This window comes from Chroicocephalus ridibundus, chromosome 7 (genome assembly GCF_963924245.1).
Source record: "Chroicocephalus ridibundus chromosome 7, bChrRid1.1, whole genome shotgun sequence".
Taxonomy (NCBI): Eukaryota; Metazoa; Chordata; class Aves; order Charadriiformes; family Laridae; genus Chroicocephalus; species Chroicocephalus ridibundus.
Genome location: NC_086290.1, coordinates 23309329 through 23330164, shown reverse-complemented (window position 1 = coordinate 23330164; position 20836 = coordinate 23309329). Strand labels below are relative to the sequence as shown.

Below are 20836 nucleotides of genomic sequence, written 5' to 3'. Positions count from 1 at the left end.
TAACAGGTGTCAATTCACAGGTGTTACAGTATCCCCTGGACTGAGATGTTAAACTGATTTACGTACAGTGGCTTCTTCATTAGAAATAAAATATCAGCGCCCAGGGCACAAAACCATAGAAAGAAAACTCGAACAACAGCTGATAAGTAGGTCACTGAAATAAGAGTAGGGGGGAAAAGCCACTTAAATACAGACAGAAATCGCAATTAGACTAGTCATTATATGAGATCTGGTTTGCAGTCTATTTTATTCCTTACCTACGTGTTTCTCTAGGCTCTTTCTCTTAGCTTTCTTATACAAAGGGCTAGCAGTACCAAGTTTAGATTCCTCTCTTCCTGATGTAAAAGTATTAAATACTTGGGATATTCCGAAGAGGATCTAGTTTCCAATTACTATGCAAATGTAATATTTAATATAATTACTATAAAAGCCGGTGACATAATCAATTGCAATGAAGCATCTTAAAACATAAAATAAAATTATTTACTTATTTGCAAAACTGTCTATTACTCAGTTAAAACTATCTCAAGACTAAAATCTTCACTTAAATCTTGTCCAAAGAGACAATGAGAAATGACCAATGCAGGTGCGAGGCAGATGAGGAGAGATGTTAATTGATGATTGTACCATTTGTTACATAGCTCCAGTCAACAAAGACTCAGAAGTGGTTATCGCCCAAAGGCTGGTAAAACGGCCTGTAATCAATACAACTACCGTTTACATCAATCCACTAACGGGCAAGCACAGATACCACAGATCTATTACCACAGGTGACAGTCTTGACAGACTTAGCACTGAAGCAAGGAAAAGACGCCTACAGAACTACCTCCTCGCCTGCTGTCAAGACCAGCACAGCCAGGATTCAGTCCAGAGTCCTGGCTCTGCACATCCATCAGGGGCGATTTCACACCACTACCAGGGGCGACTCCTGGCTGGCACAAAGAGATGGGACTTTTACAGCTTCTCATTTCCTGCTGATAATTCACCTGTAACAAATAAATACCTGTCCTTCCTTCCCCAGCACTCTCAGCAGAAAAGCACTGGGGCTTGGTTCCTTACACCTGGTTGAGCTACTGTGGAAGATGATGTGGGATGGGATTCAGTACTGACGGCACCCAAATCACCTTCCCTGTTCCAACTCAAATCACAAGGTCCTAGCCTGACACCAGTCCAGGCGCAATACATTTGACCACATCTGTAATGACAGATGTTGGAGAAAGTCAAAGATCTACAAAAACGTGCCATTGTTTCAGTACTCAAGAAGAATCTTCTCTAATCATCAAATGGGCTGCAAGCCAGAAGTGTTGCTTAACACCTTATCTTCATCTGTTCTCCAGCTTACACCTGGAGTCTTTTAAGCGCCACAAGCTATGGAAATCACTCAGAAAGGTTTGGCTTCACCCAACCATATTTTCACTGAAGAAACCCCAGAAAGTATGAGTGAGATGTGGATGGTTTAGTGTACTGCTTATCAAACAAATACCCAGGGAAATTCCTTTTTGTGCTCACCAGTACTCAGTAAATCTCAGGGAATATGCCTTTTTGTTCTGTTGGTTGGGGGTTTTTTTACATATATGATCTTTTCATTTATAAACCCAAAATTTCTAAAGACCAAACACTAAGACTTCAGATCCTTGAGAAATGACTGAAAAAAAATCAGAAAATAAGTGAAGTTTGGATTCCCTAGCGCCAAATTTCAGAAGAGCACTCTTCCCAAATATTAATAAGTGATAAAGTTACAAATTCAGGGTTCGCGGCTGTATGATTTATCCCTACAGGAAAGCACATCTTGCCTTGCAAATGTCTTTCATCTTACTAAAACAGCCTTAAACAACAGATCTTAAGCCTTACTAAAACAAAAATACTGTGCTGAATACTGCTGTGCTGTAAACATTTAACAGACCTTTACATGTGACTTTATGTAAAGGTAACATGCAATAGTTTTATCTACTCAGGCATACTGTCCACTAATCCTCAGCAACAGAAAAAAAAAGAAGCCAAAGCTTTGCAAGGCATATTTTTCTAAACTTGCTAGATTATTAAGCAAAGAAACAGTTCTTATGAAACTAATAAAAAAATAAATAGTTATAGATGACCTAAAAAAGCCCATTCAGAGAGAACACAATAAACATCAAGAGCAGGCTGAATTTCTATCTACAATTGTGCATGAGGAACATGAGCCAACTGAACTGTGCATCACTTTCTATGTATCAAATCCATGCAGAAAAATTGCCTATTCAATTCATAAATGCAGACTGGGAGTATAAAACAAGCACTGAAAATAATAAACACAGACATTTAAGTATTTATGCTATTCCTATTCAATAACCCTCCAGTATATTTAATAGAAATAATATCCTCCCTCTAGTTACCTTCTCCTCCGGGTCTGGCGCGTTGCCTTGATCCTTTTGTTGAAGGCTGCCTTGATATTCCTGCAGGACTTTCACTCTTTGAAAAAGAAAAAAGAAAAGCCCACAAATTTATATAATTTTGTATAAAAATTATGGGGTTTTTATATAAAATTTGCTTACATATATTGCTTTTTTATCTACGTGTATTATACATGAAAAATATTCACTTACAAAACTGACCCACACATACAAAGTTAAGAATATGTCAACTCTATTTTCCTCAGAGCCCACAGGTATTTTTCCTGGATACGTGCTAGCGATTTTCTTTTAAATGAACATATATGATTAGATTTCATTATTAAAAAGACAACTCCCAAACATGAAGTAAGAGTATCCAAGGCAGAGCAATATTGTGGAACCTGTAGAGCACCTGTGATGCCACTATTGGTCTTACGATACAGTGCTTAGATATCAATGAGCTTCCAAAAATGAGCTTCTATATGTTTCATCCACATCAAATACACGGTTTCTCTTTAACCTTCTGGTAAGTCTTTTAAATTTCATTCCCAAATAGAAGGAAAGACAGAAAAACTGTGAGACTAGACTGGCATAGTCCTTTACTCAAATGGCAACTTCCCTGGACAAAGACCCTGAACAAACTAAGGTCCTGCCAGAAAGTCCAGCAAACAAGCAATGGATGATCTGAAGGCACCACTGGTATGGGAAGGATGATAAGAGTTCAAAAGTGGAAAAGATCAAACTGGAAGAAAATTCACAACACTTTTAAGAACTCTGACCTTAGTCAGAAAGTGATTCAGAGAGGCCAGGAAATGAAAGCAGGCAAGTATCCATGAGAATTACTTTGTTTTCTCTGGATATAGCTTGCACTGCCTGAAGTCAAGAACACCTGACTGACAATACTTTCTTCAAAGGCACTAAAGTTACATGTTTCAATGGTCGTACCTCCTTGGAAAGAAGCAAGTGAAATCAGCAGGTCCACCTGGCTTAGGTTGGGAAAAAGACATGCATAAGCAGCAGCCTCTTGTCGGATGAGATCAACATCGGTCCCAGGAGACAAGGCCAGGGGGACTGAGAGGTCCCCTGGGTGCAAAGGGAGACCTGAGCCTATGCACAGAAAGCACTAGAGAGGCTGAAGGCAGCTACAGCACTTGCATGGTGTAAAGGAGGACTCATGCCAGCCCAACAAACCTCCGGAGTGTGAGTGGGAAGGAAGCAGTCCATCTCACACCAATCTTGGCTGGCAGAAAGGGCAGACTTGGTAGTAGCGGACTTGGTAGCATGAGGTTAATGGTTGCACTCAGTGATCTTTAGGGATTTTCCAATCTAAATGATTCTATGACTTCTGCCTACGTGTAGACCAGAGAACAGAGCCAGCAATGGGACCTGGCCCACAATGCCCAAACGCAGGGCGTCCCGATTCTTACAGGACTGTACATACTAATAAACCAGGAGCTTCCAACAAGACAAACATGCTTCTAATAACTTTCTGGTCCTTTCATCTAACTCCCTGATTTTATTAGCAACATTTGTTGCTAAACAGGAAGTAGCCACCTCTGAACACAACTAATGAAGTACAGGTGATTTATAGAATACCATTTTATGTTTCTGTGTTCTCTATCCCTACAATATATCTCTGCATTTCGTTCAAAATCCTGAAATATGTTTAGTACCTCACAGGATTTCCTCCTGAACTGCTTTTTTAAGTTTGTGTGAATTAACAGTACATGCAGTTTGTATCCATGCAGTTTGTATCCAAGATTTATTGCTGATAATGACCATATTGGTAACATAAATGAGAATTACAAATTCTTCCATTTCTATGCAAATGTTAACATTATAGGTTCCAATAATCTGTAAGAGAAAATTGTCAAATTCCACAATGTAAATCATTCATTTTCCATAATATCTTGCATATAGGACAATGGACCATACATGTCATAATGCAAAAAGAACATTACAAGATGTTTAAAAATACAGGGTACTGGTAAGTATTTTTACTCAAACTACTTTAGGTGACCATGCAAGAGAAACATCCCACCTCCACGAGCTTATTACAATCACTGGCCCCAGAGACACTGCTACGTGAAGGAGGGGAATGAAAGTGCCATGTCAGGAACACGGTGAGAAGTTTGCTTTGAAGGCAAATGTTGCTTTTTTTTTTTATATGCTGTAAAATGCATATAAATTCTGTTGAGCACAAGCTCAACACAAGTTCTTGACAAAGGGGAAATGCATCTTAATAACAGACAATCACAGTATGCAACTGTGATAAACTGAGAAGTTGACCTGTTTGGAGGTGCTTTACAGGAAAGTGAGCCGTCTATGCAAAAGTCACCTTCAACAGTTAGTTTAGGTGCTTTAGAAACTACATCTCCTTCACCTCCATGATTGTAATCTAACATCCATGCTCAGAATTTCAGGTATTCAATCAGCCAAAAGACCCACATCCTGCGCTTCACAAAAATCTAGCCAAACGGACAGTACACTTTCCTGCTTCGACATAAAGCAGTTTTCACCTGCACTGTCTTCACTGGATTATTACACTTATTATTTGACCCACAACCACAGCTACCAATATTTTTGTTTTACTCTTTAGAAAATGCTGGCCTGTTATAAAGAAAAACAGACAGAAGTCCAAAATGCATGGCTAATATTGAAGTGATTAATCTTAATCTTATTTCATCGTAATTACTACCATCTTTCACAACCACAACACTATGCAAGGAGCAACAGTAAAGCTCGCATACCGTCAGAGTCTGGCTCTGTGGGCCTACAGGCCACATCTGGTACACTCAAACTTCAACAACTCTTTGGGTGATGTAATTATTAGCACAGGTGGGGAAGAAGTTGAGAATAGGTGCTGAGGCTTCTGGAGGAGTGGATTCAGTCATTTATTTATGTCAGGTAGTGACTACAAACACCAATTAACATTTTTGTTGAGCCACATGTGCACACTGGCAACAGGTGCAAAGTAAAAGCTAAAATTTAATCACTATGGTAGCATACAAAAACATAAATCCCACAATATTTATGATTTGAGTCTTTCCAAAGGGAGATAAAATAGGTCATTCTTCTTCTTACAAATTCAGAGTCTACAAGGCTTTGAAAAGCAGTCACTGGAGCCATTAAAAAGAAATCGTACACTTCATCTCGCACCATCCTGGAAAAAACATATTAAAGTGGAATCCTAGATGGATGCATGCACACTTCCCTGTTTTGAGAAATTACGTTTTTATTTGGAGAGGATAAAGCAGCCTGCTGTAAACTGTCCAGTCTCCTGCTTTGTCCTCATTATTAACCTTTAAATAGGTTGACTTTCACTTTAAGACATAACAAAAGAATGATTTGTAATGTTTCAGCAGGTCAAGAAGAGGAACATGCTTTGAAAAGACATCCTGCCAAGCTTAATTCCTCCCCTTTCCATGCAACAACTAACCTCTGTATTCATGAAAGGATGCCACGAAGAGCTTCTATCAGTGACTTTTATACTGCTCTCACAATGAATTCTGTACATGCTTACAAACACCTCCTCTAGCCATGGCCACTCCATGCATCAACAGTCAAAGGCAGAAAAACTCATCCACCTAAGCAAGGGAAGGGGACGACACATTATATTGATTGGCCACTGGGATTTTCCCCTTCTAATTCATCAGATCCACTGATAGTTCGCTAATAATAAACAAGAATTAAGTCTGTGGATAGGAATCTAATTCAATTAACCCTCCGCAATATTTTTCTTCTAATCAGATCCACAGTGCCAGGAGGTATATTTTCATGTATACTGTAAAAAATGTGTGCGTGTATAAGTTTATATAAATAAAACTACATATATAAATGCAACTGCATATATTAATTTTTTTTTTATTTTGTGCAACAGACTATTCCTTAACAAATAAACACAGCTCACTTCTAATGCTTTTACTGAAAGCTATGTATCCTTCAAAGGCTTTCTTTGCTCTTTCCCTCAAACTGTCTCTATTTCCAGTATTTATTCCTAAAACGGCAGTCATTACTAACAGGTAGAATTTATTGGCGTGCAACAGCACCAAGGAAAGATCTCTACTTGCTAAGGTCAATTTGACTGCTGTTGTGATAAAACTTATTAGGAAAATATGGATAAATTATCTTTTCCTAAAGTGAAGGCTTGCAAGATGGTGTTCTATTTGTGTTAGCATCTGCTAATTAAAACGTTTCAAACACAAAAAGAACTATTAGAAAAATCCCACTTTTTAAAATGTAAGTTTTAATGATGGATTTCTATTATATGAGCCAGTTATGAATAACTGACACCAAAAAGAAAGGGTCATTCACAGCACTGGAACAAAAATAGTTGAGCCACGTCCAGCAGATTTCCATGGAATGATTCTCTCTACTGCTTCTAGGGAGTTATGTCTTTTTTCTATTCAGTAGTTGTTCCATTATATAGTTGAGATGAGTCCCAACAGAAATCAAAGTTCATTAGATATGACTTAGAGGCTGATTCAAGTGACCAGTTCCAGAGCAATACAGTTTGTAGGGCAAAAATAAAAGTCATTATAGAGTGGCCAAAAGTGACAGGATATTACAAAAAGTTTTAGCCAAGAGTTTCAGCAGACATCTGTAAAATGGAAGAGACTTTTCCAATGTGTTTGGCCTTAGGGGTAAAATGGCATACCTGTTCTGCAGCTGCTTTTATATAAACAGCACCATACGCTCAGAAGCTCTATGACCTGAATAACCTCTTGTCAAAAGACAAGGTTGTCTTTATTATTTAGAAGGTCAATCAGTCATGCTATGAAGCATCCATTTTAAACAAGACTTTTACCTGAGGTGGACTGAGAGCTAATAGAATACAACTCAACTCGCTCTGATCACAAACAGTGTAGTATGCGACAGCTAGCCTTGACAGCAAGCAGTCTTCTCCTGATTACCATGTGTAAGCCAAAGGTCTCCTCTTAATTCCTACTTGTACTCGCTTTCCTTTAGTTCCAGAAAATTATAGATACCCATGTGATGACGATTACATACTGGATAACGTATAGAGTTTCTTTAGTAGCAGAAAAATAAATTTTAGAAAAAAAAGTCAACCTGTCGAAATTTAAGTAGCATTTTAAAACTAGCCTCTGATAACTGGCAGTAAGAAAAATTGACTTCTATGAATACAGGTAGAATCTTATTTAGACTCCTAATCTCATAGGAGCAAAGCTAGGAACTAAACTTTAATTCATAGCTTTGCTGTACATGCAGAGCACGAAACAAAAAAAAAAAAAACCAAAACCAAAAACCAAATTAGTTTGTTCTCTAATGTAAATGCAGCATAGAAGCCAAACAGCCTGAATATTCCACAGAGATGTCAAATAAAGTTCCCATTACCCCAGTGCTTTTTCCCCCCACTGTTTCCATGTCCTTATGCTGCCAAGCAGCGTGTCTGAAGAAAGGGCCTAATTCAAATACAGAAGAAACATGATGACAAATAACTCATTACGATGTGAAGCCACATAAGAGCAGGGTTGGAAAGAAAGAGAAGCTGTAGCTAGGAACATGAGGATAAAGAGAGCAAGACTAGGAGCCAGGGTAAGTGAGCATGACAAGAACAAACCAGAAGTAAGAAGAGGATAATCCTCAGGGCAGAAAGGTGACACATCAGGTACTGGCATATCAGCCACTGCTTGAGAGGGGCTGCTTCAAATTGTTTCGCTTGTACTATATTTACAAAAAGCTAAAGACAGATCCTGAAGATTTATTAATTATGCAGCAGAGACTACAAACTATGATTCAATACTCTTCATGTGCATAAAGACATAAATTGTTTTCCTTTTTCTTTTTTTAATACACTTGTTTCACTGCCACGTGACTTAAATGGAGATTTAGTAGTTTAAATCAGGGTAAATCCCTGGAAATAAAGGCATTACCCTGCTGTGAAACTACTGTGAGGACAAGAAGATCAGCCCCAGTCCATTAGACGCACTTTCCAATTATTTCATGCTGGAATTTCCTCTAAATCCCTTTGCGCAGCTATCCCGCTCTAAAAATTCATTGGGAACATTTTCATTTCATTTCTCTCTTCCACAGCCTTAAGAAGATGACCATTTGTCATGCACTGGTCTAAAGCATGTGTTTTCATCACCTAAAACTTAAGTACCATCTACTGTTACGCAAGCAAGTAGACGAAAAGCATGTCATCTAGATTTAAGGTAATAAGCCCACATGCCTTGGAATCCCTCCCAAAAGCACTTAAGACGGGAAATGAAACTTTACTGCCCTAGTGTATTATTGTGGTGCCCAACAGCACTACGAGAGTTTGGGATGAGGCTCAGAATTTCCATTAGAGACCCAGTTTGCAGGAAGTTTAACTTGGCCATGAACACTTGCTTCAGGCTAAAAACTATTTTATAAGCTCTCCCTCCAAGTGCCAATAATTTAAAAAGTTTACTTGGATTTCAGTCAATGAACGGCTATAAATTTGTCATCTCATGCAGAAGACAGGATGATGTCAGTGGCCCATAGACTCTCAGAGACTCCTGTTAGACTTGGGATCCTGCCTATTTTTTCCTAGTCTGAGCTGCTTTAGGTTAATTTATTGAAGTCTCACTCTTTAAACATTTAGCCATATGGCTCCATAATTCCCCAGATTGCCTCAGGTCATCAGGAAGCAGCAGATGGAGACACAATGGTATCACAAGCAACAGCTACTGTTCAGAGGCAATCAGTGAGTTGCTATTCTGCCCTACCATCATCCAGCTGCAAAACACAGGCCCAGACACAACATTGGACTGATTTTCTTTCCAAAACAGTAACTTACATTGAAGTACCCCCCAAAAAAAAGCAGCAGCTTTCCAGGAAAGATTCAGAGGAATAAACAGAAAACTTTGAACAAATAAATATTTTTCTTGACATACCCAACACATCAATACACAGAAATAAACCTGGAAAATTAAATAAACTGAGTAGACCTTCTTTTGTCCAAGCTCAGAGAAATTAAAAAAAAAAAATACAAAAACAACCCCAAAAACCAAAAAGCCAAACAGCCAGACAAGCATCTCTTTTACAGCCCTAAAACTTGTCATCTGCCTACCTTTCAATCCTGCATTCTTTTCATGCAGGCTCCCAAATCATTCTAAAATGCAACGCTTTCAATATTCACGTCCCCAGATTGTCTATGCTACTAACCTCATTATCCGGCTGGCACTTGCTGTCTTTAGTTGGCCTCTGCATTTTCCTAAGTGTGGATTCCTCAGAATCTGCAGACTGAAAAGAAATTAATTGCTTTAGATTTAGTGTGCTGAGATGCGAGCTACTTACCTGAATAACGTGAAAGGGGAAATTAGCATAGAGTAGAACTGAACATATTACAACGGTATTCTTATCCATCTACCTGCCCTCTTCACCTTGCCTCCCTGGCACAGGAGACTAACCATGTAAAATCTACAGTTAAACGTTGTTCTCTCTGAGCGATACTAGGAAGGCAACAATTCTTAAGGCCAGCAGACAGGTACTGACAGAAGTGCCTTCTCACATCTAACAAAATTAAACTACTCCTTAACACAAGCACCTTTGACGTCCATTAATTCCAAATTTCTACCACGAACCAGCACGCAACAGAAAACAAGAACAGGAAATATTTAGAGGAGGAAGAGAGAAGATTAAAAGAACAGCAAAATGAAAGGCAGTGAAGAGATGGCTATTAAGGCAGTTTAGGCCTTTAGTCTGAGAAGGCCTGCAGTATGGGGAAACAGTGGATGTGTTCATTCGCAAAGATGCAAATAGGGCACCATTGCAAGAGGGAAATGATTTCATCTAGATAGCTTTCCCAACAGTTCTTTCAGGGGGGAAAAAAAAAAAAAAAAGAAAAAAGATAATCATGCAGAGTTCAGAAAAGAAAGCACTTATTACATGTTCAGGAAGCACAGTCCAACGAAGTCTTATGGCTCAAGTCAAGATATATCATGAGAGAGACATGAAGTTACACATACAGCCTCAATCACACTCTTACCAGAACAAATCCACACTAACATTTTCACTTCATTAGAGTAATTGCTGTTAAAGTACTTAATTGTTAAATGAGCAGAGAATACAAACACGCAAGGTCATTATAACAAATGTTCGGTCCCTACCACAGCATGCCAGAAGTTATTGCTCTCTGAAGTAACATTTCAATTACCTTTCTCTCTGCTTTATCCTTTCCATGTTCTTTTAAATGCTCCCCATCTTTTTCTCTGTCCCTTTGTCTATCCCTTTCCCGATCTTTTCCTCTATCTCTGTCTTTCTCTCGGTCTCTGTCCCTAGCCTTATCTTTGTCTCTTCCTTTCAGTCTGTCTTTTTCTCTTCCTCCTTCATTTTTTTTCTCTCTTTCCTGTCCTTTATCATGCCTGAGATCATCTTCTCGTTCTACGTCTCCGTTTCCCTTATTTTTTTCTGTTTCTTTTCCTTGCTTGGTTGTTCTGCTTTTGTTTCTTTCCCTTTCTTGTTTTTCTCCTTCCTTAAAGGTGTCTCTTTCAGGGTCTCTGTGCCTGTCTTCATTATTCTTCTGTTTATCACTTTCCTTTTCTCTTTCTTCACTCTTGTTCAAATCTCCTTTGGGTTTTCTGTCTCTGCTTGAGCTTCTGTCTTTAATTTCAGTTTCTCCTCTACCCTAAAAAGAAATTAAAAACTGAAAATTAATTCCAATACTTGGCAACTCTATCACACAGTTACCTTCCACAGACAAAAATGCAAGCTAAAAAAAAAAAAACCCAACCCAAAGCATAGAAAGCAGGAGTCTCTGTACCCCACAAAAGTTGCAAATACCTACCTCTTTATCTCTATGGCTTTTTTGTTCCTCTGGTTTGGCTTCTCTGCTTTCTTTATCTCGAGATTTAGAGGATGGAGGCTTCCCTTTAACATCAGCCTTTTCCCCAGCTAAGATCCTTTTTACAGCAACATCACTGGACAGCTGCAAGGAACAGAAAAACATCATTGAAATGAGTAAATTATTTTATTAAATATCTTCTTCCTTCCAAACTCTGTAATCAACATGACCTGGGTTTTTTGGAGGAGAATTGGTTAGGGTTTTTTTAATAAAGCTTTTATTTTTGCTCTTTTGGAAACATCCTTTCAGAGAAATAATAATGTGCTTTTATGTCAAACACCTCCTTGTAATTCTTGTAATAATTTCATTATGTGTGCCAGAGCTACATAAATATATGGTACTTTTTATGTATTATAACACAATAGCAATTCTCATTGCAACAACTGAAATATTTTTCAAAGTGGTAAGGTAAATGACTATCAAATCCTCATACTACGAGTGCTAGATTGGTTAAACGCTCTTAAAACCACGTTATGTTGTATTTGCATCCACTCTTAGGCCACTCCACTTTCACCTAATACTTGCTCAATCAGCAACAGTCTCTAAAGAAAGGAAAGCTACATTAAGAATGAGTTTCAATAAGCTGCAGTTATGCTGTTCAAAAAGCTTCTGCATCTAGTTCATTTGTTAAAACCACAAGCAATTATTAATTAGATCACTTACACAGTAAGTTATCGACAGGTTTTCCTGTCCAAGTGGCAAAGAAAAAAAATCATCACATTGTCAGGGAATTCTTCCTGAAACAGGAACAGCTTTTAGATCCCTAAAACTGATATTGCCCTGGGGGTTGACTGCTGATTCTCTCTTGGTTTGTAAATGCAAAACTATGAATTTTTGTGGGTTTTCACATTTGGACACAAACTTCTGTACATTAACAACACTTACCTGAACTACCTGACTCCAAGCAGTGTGCTCAGCTCAGCACTAAAAGTATCAAGCTAGAGACTGAAGGAAATCTTTTCCACAATGCACATCAGGCGTAACAAAAGCCAAGGGGCTAATTATCTTAGCTCAAATAGGTAGACTATATCTTCTGGATATTAAATCTCATCACAACATCCTACAAAGCTGTTTCATCAAGCACATTTTCTAACTTATCCAGTATCTGTGCATATGTTTATCAGCTTCCCCCTTCCTGATCTCAAGCAATTCGTAAGGAAGAAGCTCATAGCACTCAGCTACTTCAAACAAAATAACATAAATTTAAATGAGCAGATTATCAGACAAAAGATAATCCGAACTAGACTTGCAGACAGCCTATAAACACTGCAGTATTTCACAGTTAAATATACACAATTTTTGCACATTCATTAATTTAAGGGTTTTAGATAATACCTTTGTAATTCAAAAATCTCTGTAACACCTATAAGCAAAGATTTCCCATTGCTTTTAACGAAACAATTACCTTAAGAATGCAACAATGATTTTAAGAACTGCCCCTGCAGTTATTTTTAACAGGTTATCAACTTTCTCCTTTCCCTCACTTCCATATTCAAACAAGTTTAAAAAAACAAAACAAAACAAAAGAACTCCACGCACATTGGAAAACTGACTTTCATTACAGAATTAGAGATTTAACTGAAATTTTAGAGGAGATAAAGTCAAAGTTGGGAGCATCTGGTCATATAACTAATGTGTCTGCATCCAAAATTTTTAAAAGTTCTGAAGCTTCACATTTTTCTTCAAACCTAATAGATGTTATTAAATGACCAATGAATAAGGTGAAAAATAAAAACCAGCATATGTTAAAAGCACTAAAATATCCAGAACATATTTGCCTGGGGACCTGACTCAAACTCTGCTAAGAATCATATACTATCTCTCTGTTGTTATTATTATAAGTGGTGACCCAAGATTTATCTTGTGTAATTAAAAATAGCAGATGAGTGTGAATAAAGTCTGTTGCAAGTAAGCTCTGATAATATATCTCCATGTATATAAAGTACATACGTGACATCATACCTTATTTAAGCAGCACTTCCCAATTGCTTGAAGAAATTCATTGGTTTTTTCAGGTTCATGTCCAGCCACGACACGTGCTGGTTTTACTGACAGCGGCTCTCCTGTTACCATTACAACAGCATCAATTGCCTTCTGAAGGAAGCTGATTTTGGCATCTTTATCCTGGTAAAAGAGCAATTAAGAAATAATACTGAGAAGCCAAAATAATTCCACACACGACTAGACTAGAAAAACTCTGATGGGAGGAAGAGTTGCAGAAGGCAGCCATACAACAAGAGCAGCACATGGTTTGGAAGGCCAGGAAAGAAGGCTGCCCCTGATTTATAGTTAGTTATTTATTTCTGATTAAGAAATGACAGCTTTCATAACAGATGAACACTGAACTGGAATGACCAAAGCGAAAGTATAACTTTGTCTTTTTAATATGTTTATCATTTAGGTCCAGTGCATTTTAAGATTGCTGTAAGACCCTTGGCACTCTATTTTCAAGCATTACATGTTAAAGAAGATGAAGTTTTGTTTAAGAAATGATTGCAATTATTACCAAAAGAATCACTAGAGTTATAACAGGACCGTTACACTAGATATTCAGGGCAAGAATTGTCCTTCAGAGCAATATTTTCCAGCACAGAGTGTCACAAAGTTATGGGACTTATGAGAGTCTAAACTGAGGGACTTACATACTCGTACACATACTTCACAAACCAGACTTAACAGTGAGTAAAGAAAACATACAAAAGATGGTGGGAAAGGGATACAGGCACATATTTTTATCTCAACAATTACCAGATGTGTTTTAGTTTTATAATTATACTTCACAAACAACTTTCCCCAAGTGCCCTTCAGTAGAGATGATGGCTTTTGGTGATTATGCAAAACTATAAGAAAAAAAGAAAGACAAAATAAACCAATCCCCACCAAGTAAAATTTTATTGGAGGGTTCCTGGCCCAGAGAATGAAATCATGGTGTGAAGTCTCTGCAGCTGCAGAATACTCAGGGGGTGGGGAAAAAAAAGGTTTTATTAATAAAACATAATAAATTTCAAGGAATATTTATCAGGCCCAGCACAGAAGTCTACTCACTCATCCTTTACGGTTATAAGTGTAGATAAGAAAGTATTTAACTAGCCTGTTCAAAAGTAAGCCCATGTAAGAAGAATTCTCTATGCGTGTTTTAATAAGCATTGGTTCAAAAGATTATAAACTACAGCATTCGAACTGATAACTGAAAAGTGGACCACTGCCATTTCAATTAATTCAGGAAAGGAGCAGTTGTAATTATCTGGTAAAACACCCGATTTTGCACTGCACTTACTGTCTGGGTATCTCAGGTGCACAGATCCAGAATGACCTGGATCTAATTTGACAGGCATACTGATACAGAGGAAAGCAACAGAAGCCAGGATTTCCTCAGCTGAGCACGGCCAACACTCTTTACAGGCAATCGGGGAGCACTGTCTAGTCCTGTGGCAATGGAGCTTAAGAGAGCTGTTCATGTGTTATTTCAAATCCCAGAGCCACTCTCCATGAACAAGAACTGGGTTCTGCTGCAAGCACGTAAATGATAGTTAAACGCGTGGGAAGACAGTCTCCAGAGTCAGGGTACTTCCCGTCTTTGACTCTTCCGAAAGGACTAAAACAAACAACTTCCACATAGCTGGGATTTTCAGATTGTCTCCATTAACATCAGGAACACTTCACCCTCACCAGCGCTTCCTGCATTCACAAATAAAAAAGGAAAGGAAGGAAACACTGCAACTATTAAAATAGTTGTCCATCCTTCCAAGGATGTATACAATCTGTTAATTTAGGGAAGGAGAAAGGACACTTTTCTAAATTAAACAAGTTTTCAAATAAAGATCAAAAATTTTCTCCTACATCCTTGTCATTTTCAGCAGTTAGGTTATCAGTGTGTTCTGTCCATATAAAAAATCCTCATGAACCCAATGAGAAATCTACAGCTCCTTCCTGCATCAGTAAATAAAAGTTCTATCAAAATAGAAACAAACATCTGAAACAGTGCTGAGAGCTTAAGAAAATATTTTTATTGGGTAGCTTTCAAACAAAGATATCTCCACTATTCCAAGTGATAAGACTTTATACGTACAAAAATATGGAGACTTTTCTGTGTGTATATATAAAGCTGATGTGGAAGATTAAAAGAGCAAGTCTGATATCCAGTCTTTCCATTTATAAGAGAACAACTTTTTACTAGACCTAACAAGACAAACCTTTCTGATAAACATGCAGACAGCAATACCATCCGACGTACCTGTCCTCATGCTTTTTATTTCCCTTCCATCTCTCTTTCCTTGATTGCTTTGACTGTACATCTCTGGCACAAACTAGAACTCAGCAAGATAAACATGCATGCTCTGCGGGCCGGATTTGGCTCGTCGGAAGCTTCCAGCCTGCCTCCCACCTCTTTCTATACAGAAGGAGGGGACCAGCTATCCATGCAATACATGTTATCCCAACAGTGGAGACATAAAAGGTAGCACAGAAGAAACGGCGAGTACTTTAGGACCCCACTGCTATGTCCCTGGTGGGAGAGGCGAGTTGAAACTGGAAATTAAGATGGTTGCTGCATGTACGCGTGCACAATACTGTGTAGCATGTAAGGGGATGTCCAGAGCAGAAGCCAGCCCCAGCCACCACAGAGGTTGGACCATGAGCTTTCGGCTTTACTAATTTCAGTCTACGCACCTCATGATCTGCAACAGCATAGCCAGCTTGCAAAGAGCACCTGTCCATTTTTCCCAGTCCAAAGCAAGCAGACTGTGGACTACAGCACTGGGATTATTTCACAGTGGGTACAAACCTTTTATTTTTTCTGAAAGCATCCTGCCCGTTCCAAGTCTGTGCATCTACTGCCAAATCATTACACCAGATGAGCATCATTACCTAGTGCTACATAAAGCAGATCACCATCACACAGAAATATATACAGCTATTCACAATGTGTACTCTGGCTGCTGCTCTCAGACTCTGTGGGCCATTTTGGTCTCCGCATAAAGATTACTCTCCTGTTTTTGTACAACTCCAACAGAAATCACAATAAGGAAGCATCCTGGGAGAGCCAAGTCTTTCTCCTGACCAGTGTTTTGGAAAGAACACAAGCTAAAGACATTTTCCCTCATACTACAGCCTTTTGATCTCCTCTGCCTGAACTCTTGAAAACCATTATCTCATGGACTGTGAAAGAAATTCTCAGAGGGGTACTCTTCACAGCTATCACAGTATGTAGACACAAAGAAAGACCTACTCAGGAGTTGCTAGGAAATCTGCTTTTTCAATCCACAAATAAAATGCACTGTGCTCTCCAAAGATGAGGCAGCATGTGCTAAGCTGCTCTTCATCACAGAACCTATTGACAAGCTTCAACAGGGAAAGTACCAACAAAAACAATCAATCCATTGTATAACTAATTTAGTTTCGAGTTATCCTGACAACAATAAGAACAGTCACAGAAATAAACATACATATCAGACAGATAATTAGCTGCAAGAAGTGCAGAAAACATCCATATAACTGGCTGCATGGATGACAAGCCGGGCTCACAGACCTCATACTTTCAGTTGCTATGTTAAACAATCACCAACAGATGTTGCTGTCTAACTAGCAACATACAAACACTGCGTTATTTGCCATGAATAAGCGACCAAAGTTTCCAGTCAAGTCAGTAGTTGGAGAAGTGAGCATCCCTGGCTCAGCAGAGGCGCACAGTAGAAGAGCAGCAAACAGAGACTAAAGTCACCCTTGTGCTTAAGAAAAGCATTTTTCAGTAATAACATTAACCTCCTCCTTCAGTAATTAGCCATTTGTATACTGCAATAAAACTATTGTGAAACGCGTATACTAGACAAATGCCTGGGATATTAAGCAAGAACATTTACTGTATATATGTATACAGTATATATATCTGTACATGTGTATACACACTCATATATAAAACCATAAATATGAAACCATACATTCCACTGAGAGATAACAAAACTCTTTAAATAACTATGTGTGGATTTCCAGTGTCTGTGATTTTTTTATCAATGCCTAACTACTACTTCAAGGAAACCCTGATACATAATGATTTTTTTCATCTGTAATACAACAGTATTTTGTAAACCAAGATCTGGTCATACATTAACGCTCACTGTTTTGAGATTTCTGCAGAAATAGTTCTCTGCAGACAACAGCTTATTTGTGTCACATCCACAAGTGCAACCTATAGGTATTCACCTCATGCATTGCATAACATAACCAAATTTATATATATATATATACACACTTATATATATAACCAACCAGGCAATAGCTTTTACAATTTCTTCTCACAAAACTAAAGACAGGTACTTGACATTGAACACAGAAAAGACCAAAGTACCCTGTAGCAAGTTTCAAAGAATACTAACATTAAAGCTAAATAAGTAAGGAAGTTTCATACCCACCTTAACATTATCTGATTTCAATTCAAAATCCGTGTAAAGTCCTTTCATAAAACCTGTCACTCTAATTACCTTCAAAACAGAAGAAACGGAGTAAGTTAAGAACACCTGAAGGCCTCTGTTCAATAAAGCTTATGTGGCAATAGGAAATATATTTGCCTTATTTACTTTCAGAGATGATACCTCATTTAGAAGTATTTCTAGAGCGGGTTTGGAGGTCTGCTGTGTCTCTGAACATGCTCTGGAACAACAAGATTTAATCCTTGCTTATGGCTCAGGCCTCCCTTCCTATTTAATTCCATCTTTAACCTTGATGCTTGGTGAATCCAGGAGACTCACAGGGTAAACAATAGCATATGCATTTTAAATGCGGTTCTGTATTATTCCTGTGTTGATTTCTTTACACATGACTATATATAAAAGCAGCAGATCAGCCAATATAAAAATTAAGACTTTGTTGGTTTGTTTTTTTGTAAATGGAGGGTGGAAAACAACCTACTAGCGGGTTTCACGAACGATCAAAGGCACAGAAAACTGAGGAAAAGAGTCAGGCCCCTCATCTGGCCTTAACCACCACCAGCCACCCTGAAACCCCTGAGATTTACTCACTACCCCAAACCCTCCGAGATTTACTTGCTACCCGGAGCGTAACCCCCCCAGCAGCAACCTGCGTGCACAACCCAGCCCTGGGCAGGCCCCGGAAAGGCGACAGGGTCCCCCCCCCCCAGGGAGGGAGAACTCAGGGGGTGACGGGGTCCCCCCCCTCCATGGGGAGGGAGCGCTCAGGGCCCCGGGTGTTCCCCCTCCCTGGGGAGGGAGCGCTCAGGGGGTGACAGGGTCCCCCCACCCCGGGGATGGGGCGCTCAGCACCCCGGCTGTCCCCCCTCCCTATGGATGGAGGACTCGGGGGGTGACAGGGTCCCCCCTCCCCAGGGATGGAGCGCCCAGGACGCCGGTGTCCCCCCGGCCCCGCGGCGGCCACACCCCCGCCCGCCAGGGGGCGCCCGAGCCCGCAGGGAGGCCCTGTTGCCTAGCAACAGCGGAGCGGGCCCACAGGCCGCTTCCCGGCCCACCTCGGTGATCACGTCGTGCAGGTAGCGGAAGGGCGGCTTACTCAGCAGCCGGTCCGTCAGCGGCGGCTTGCGGATCACTCGGCCCAAGGACTCCTGCGTCCGACGCACCACCGCCTCGTTCATAGCGGCGGCGGGACCGCGCCGCCGCCGCCGCCACCGGCGGCTCTGAGCATTCCCGGCCTGCCCCGCGGCGCACGGCGCCCCACTGCGCAGGCGCATAGCCGGGGCGGGCGGTTGCTAGGCACAACGCGGCCCTAGCAACCGGCCGGGCGGCCCGGTCGGGCCCTGCCCTCCCTCGCCCTGGGCCTGAGGGAGGAGCCGTAGAATAATAGAATTATAGAAAGATTAGAGGTGGAAGAGACCTTAAAGACCATCTAGTTCGAAGCCCTCTGCCATAGGCAAACTCCTTTTTTTTTTTTTTTTAACGTGTAGAAAGTGAAATGAGAAGGAGGGTGGGTTTTGTCACTTTTGTGCATGTCCCTAGTCCATCTCTCCCTCTCCAACAAAGAATAAAAAGAAAACACAAACAACACAAAACAAAAAAGAAGTAACTCAACAGTGCAACGTAACAAAACAAATAGCATTCCAACAGTTTGGCAAGTGATGAGTTCACCTGTGATTAAGTGATTTTTAGGCAGTCTGTAACAAAATGCTGCTTTGCAATAATAGCAGAAAGGCAACAAATTCTTAAAAGAAATCAAGAAAGTATACATTCTTGATGAAGTCTATTAGTTTCTTTCTACTAACTCTCTACCCCCACACACCTGATTCCCTGGCATCAGCCCCACAACCTCTCATCCCAGCCCCTTAGCTGAATACTCAGTGCTCAGAAACTTCGATTGTATCTTTTGGGTCGGGTTTTTGTTTTGTTTGTCTGTTTTTCTCTTGAAATAAAGAACTACAAAAAGTAAGAGTAAGGGATGGGGGAGAAGGAGCCAACGTCAGCCCAGGTCACGCTCCCTAGGAAAGCCAGGCCACGGCCGTTAAGGAACAGCACAGGGCTCCCAGTACCATCCTCATCTCCTGCGGGCCCATTCCCACCAGCCAGCATATGACACCCTCCCTGCAACCCCCTGCATCCTCGCCGACAAGTGAAAACCTGACCTCCACGTCGCTGCCAATCTTCCTGACCAGGTTTCTGAACCTGAGAACGAAAATTCTGCTTTTCTGCTTGGCCAGTCGTGACTGTTAAATGTTTGAAAGCTGAACTTCAACAGGGCCACATGGGGGCTGTGCTGTCATGCTTGGACTTGCAGTTCCAGCTTGCCTGTCTTGCTATACAACTTTGGAAGAATGAATCGGATTTGGGAACAAAAAGAGACACGTTACTGTGCGAGCTGAAACAGGCAGGATGCAGGAACAACACCACCACCACAGATGAAAGCCAAAGAACAAATTTAATCTCGATGCCTCACGGACTAGGGGATCTCCAAATGAGCCTGGGCAGAGGCACCACTGAGCAAAGGAGTCCTTGACAGCAAAAGAGTCCTCATTAGAGAGACAGACAGACAGAACCTGCTGTTCTCACCTGTATATCAGGGATTCAAGCAGGTGTAGTTTTCCACTGTGCTTTGATCTTCTACAGCAAGGCAGGGATGTTCATTAAGGTGCCTCTGAGTCCATCACAGGCCTATGTTATCTAAGTGCAGATGTTCTACTTGTTAAGCACATAAGACTAAACAATGGTTAGCGTGATATATGTGTTTTCCAGCACAATGCAAGTCACTTGAGGATATTTACAATCCTCCTTGCCAATCTTCCGTTACTTTCCCACAGTTACCAAAACTCATTTAACTGGTATTAGTTCAGACAAGGAAAGAGGTTATTTTTTCAGCAGAGGAAGAGAAGCGGACGGCTACCACACTGACAGGGTAATTACACCTGGGCTCCTGAGAACGGGTGGTTGCAGGGAAGCGATTTCTGTCTTCCCCCAGCCCAGCGCACTGGTGGGTTGATGAAGTTCCCAGACAGGCTGTGACTACGGGATCTGGTGAGCCTGGGAAGAAGAGGAGGTGTTGACAGCTTCTACATGCAAGGGCATCAGAAGAAGTCTCAGAGGAGGCAAGATAACTGGGAAGAAGCTGCTCTAGGGAAGAGGGTTGTTTATTTTGGAATCGTGTGGTTTATCTGGATTTCTGCCACAGGCGTCTGAGATGCCTG

The 20836-nt window shown here is 40.3% G+C and overlaps 1 protein-coding gene across 2 annotated transcripts in view; it reads right to left on the bottom strand.

Annotated features, from left to right (window-relative positions):
- Positions 1-18874, bottom strand: part of TRAF3IP1 (TRAF3 interacting protein 1) — a 45535-nt gene extending 26661 nt beyond the window's left edge. Inside the window, exons 1-7 of one of the 2 annotated variants that reach the window (XM_063341339.1) lie at positions 18677-18874; positions 17607-17675; positions 13162-13323; positions 11143-11283; positions 10513-10983; positions 9522-9599; positions 2373-2448 (exon numbers count right to left, since the gene is read on the bottom strand). In XM_063341339.1, the coding sequence (XP_063197409.1) occupies positions 2373-2448; positions 9522-9599; positions 10513-10983; positions 11143-11283; positions 13162-13323; positions 17607-17675; positions 18677-18799 (1120 nt within the window). In that variant the 5' untranslated portion in view covers positions 18800-18874. The remainder of the gene's footprint in view (positions 1-2372; positions 2449-9521; positions 9600-10512; positions 10984-11142; positions 11284-13161; positions 13324-17606; positions 17676-18676) is intronic. The other variant, XM_063341340.1, reaches the window with a different exon arrangement.
- Positions 18875-20836: the final 1962 nt, after the last annotated feature.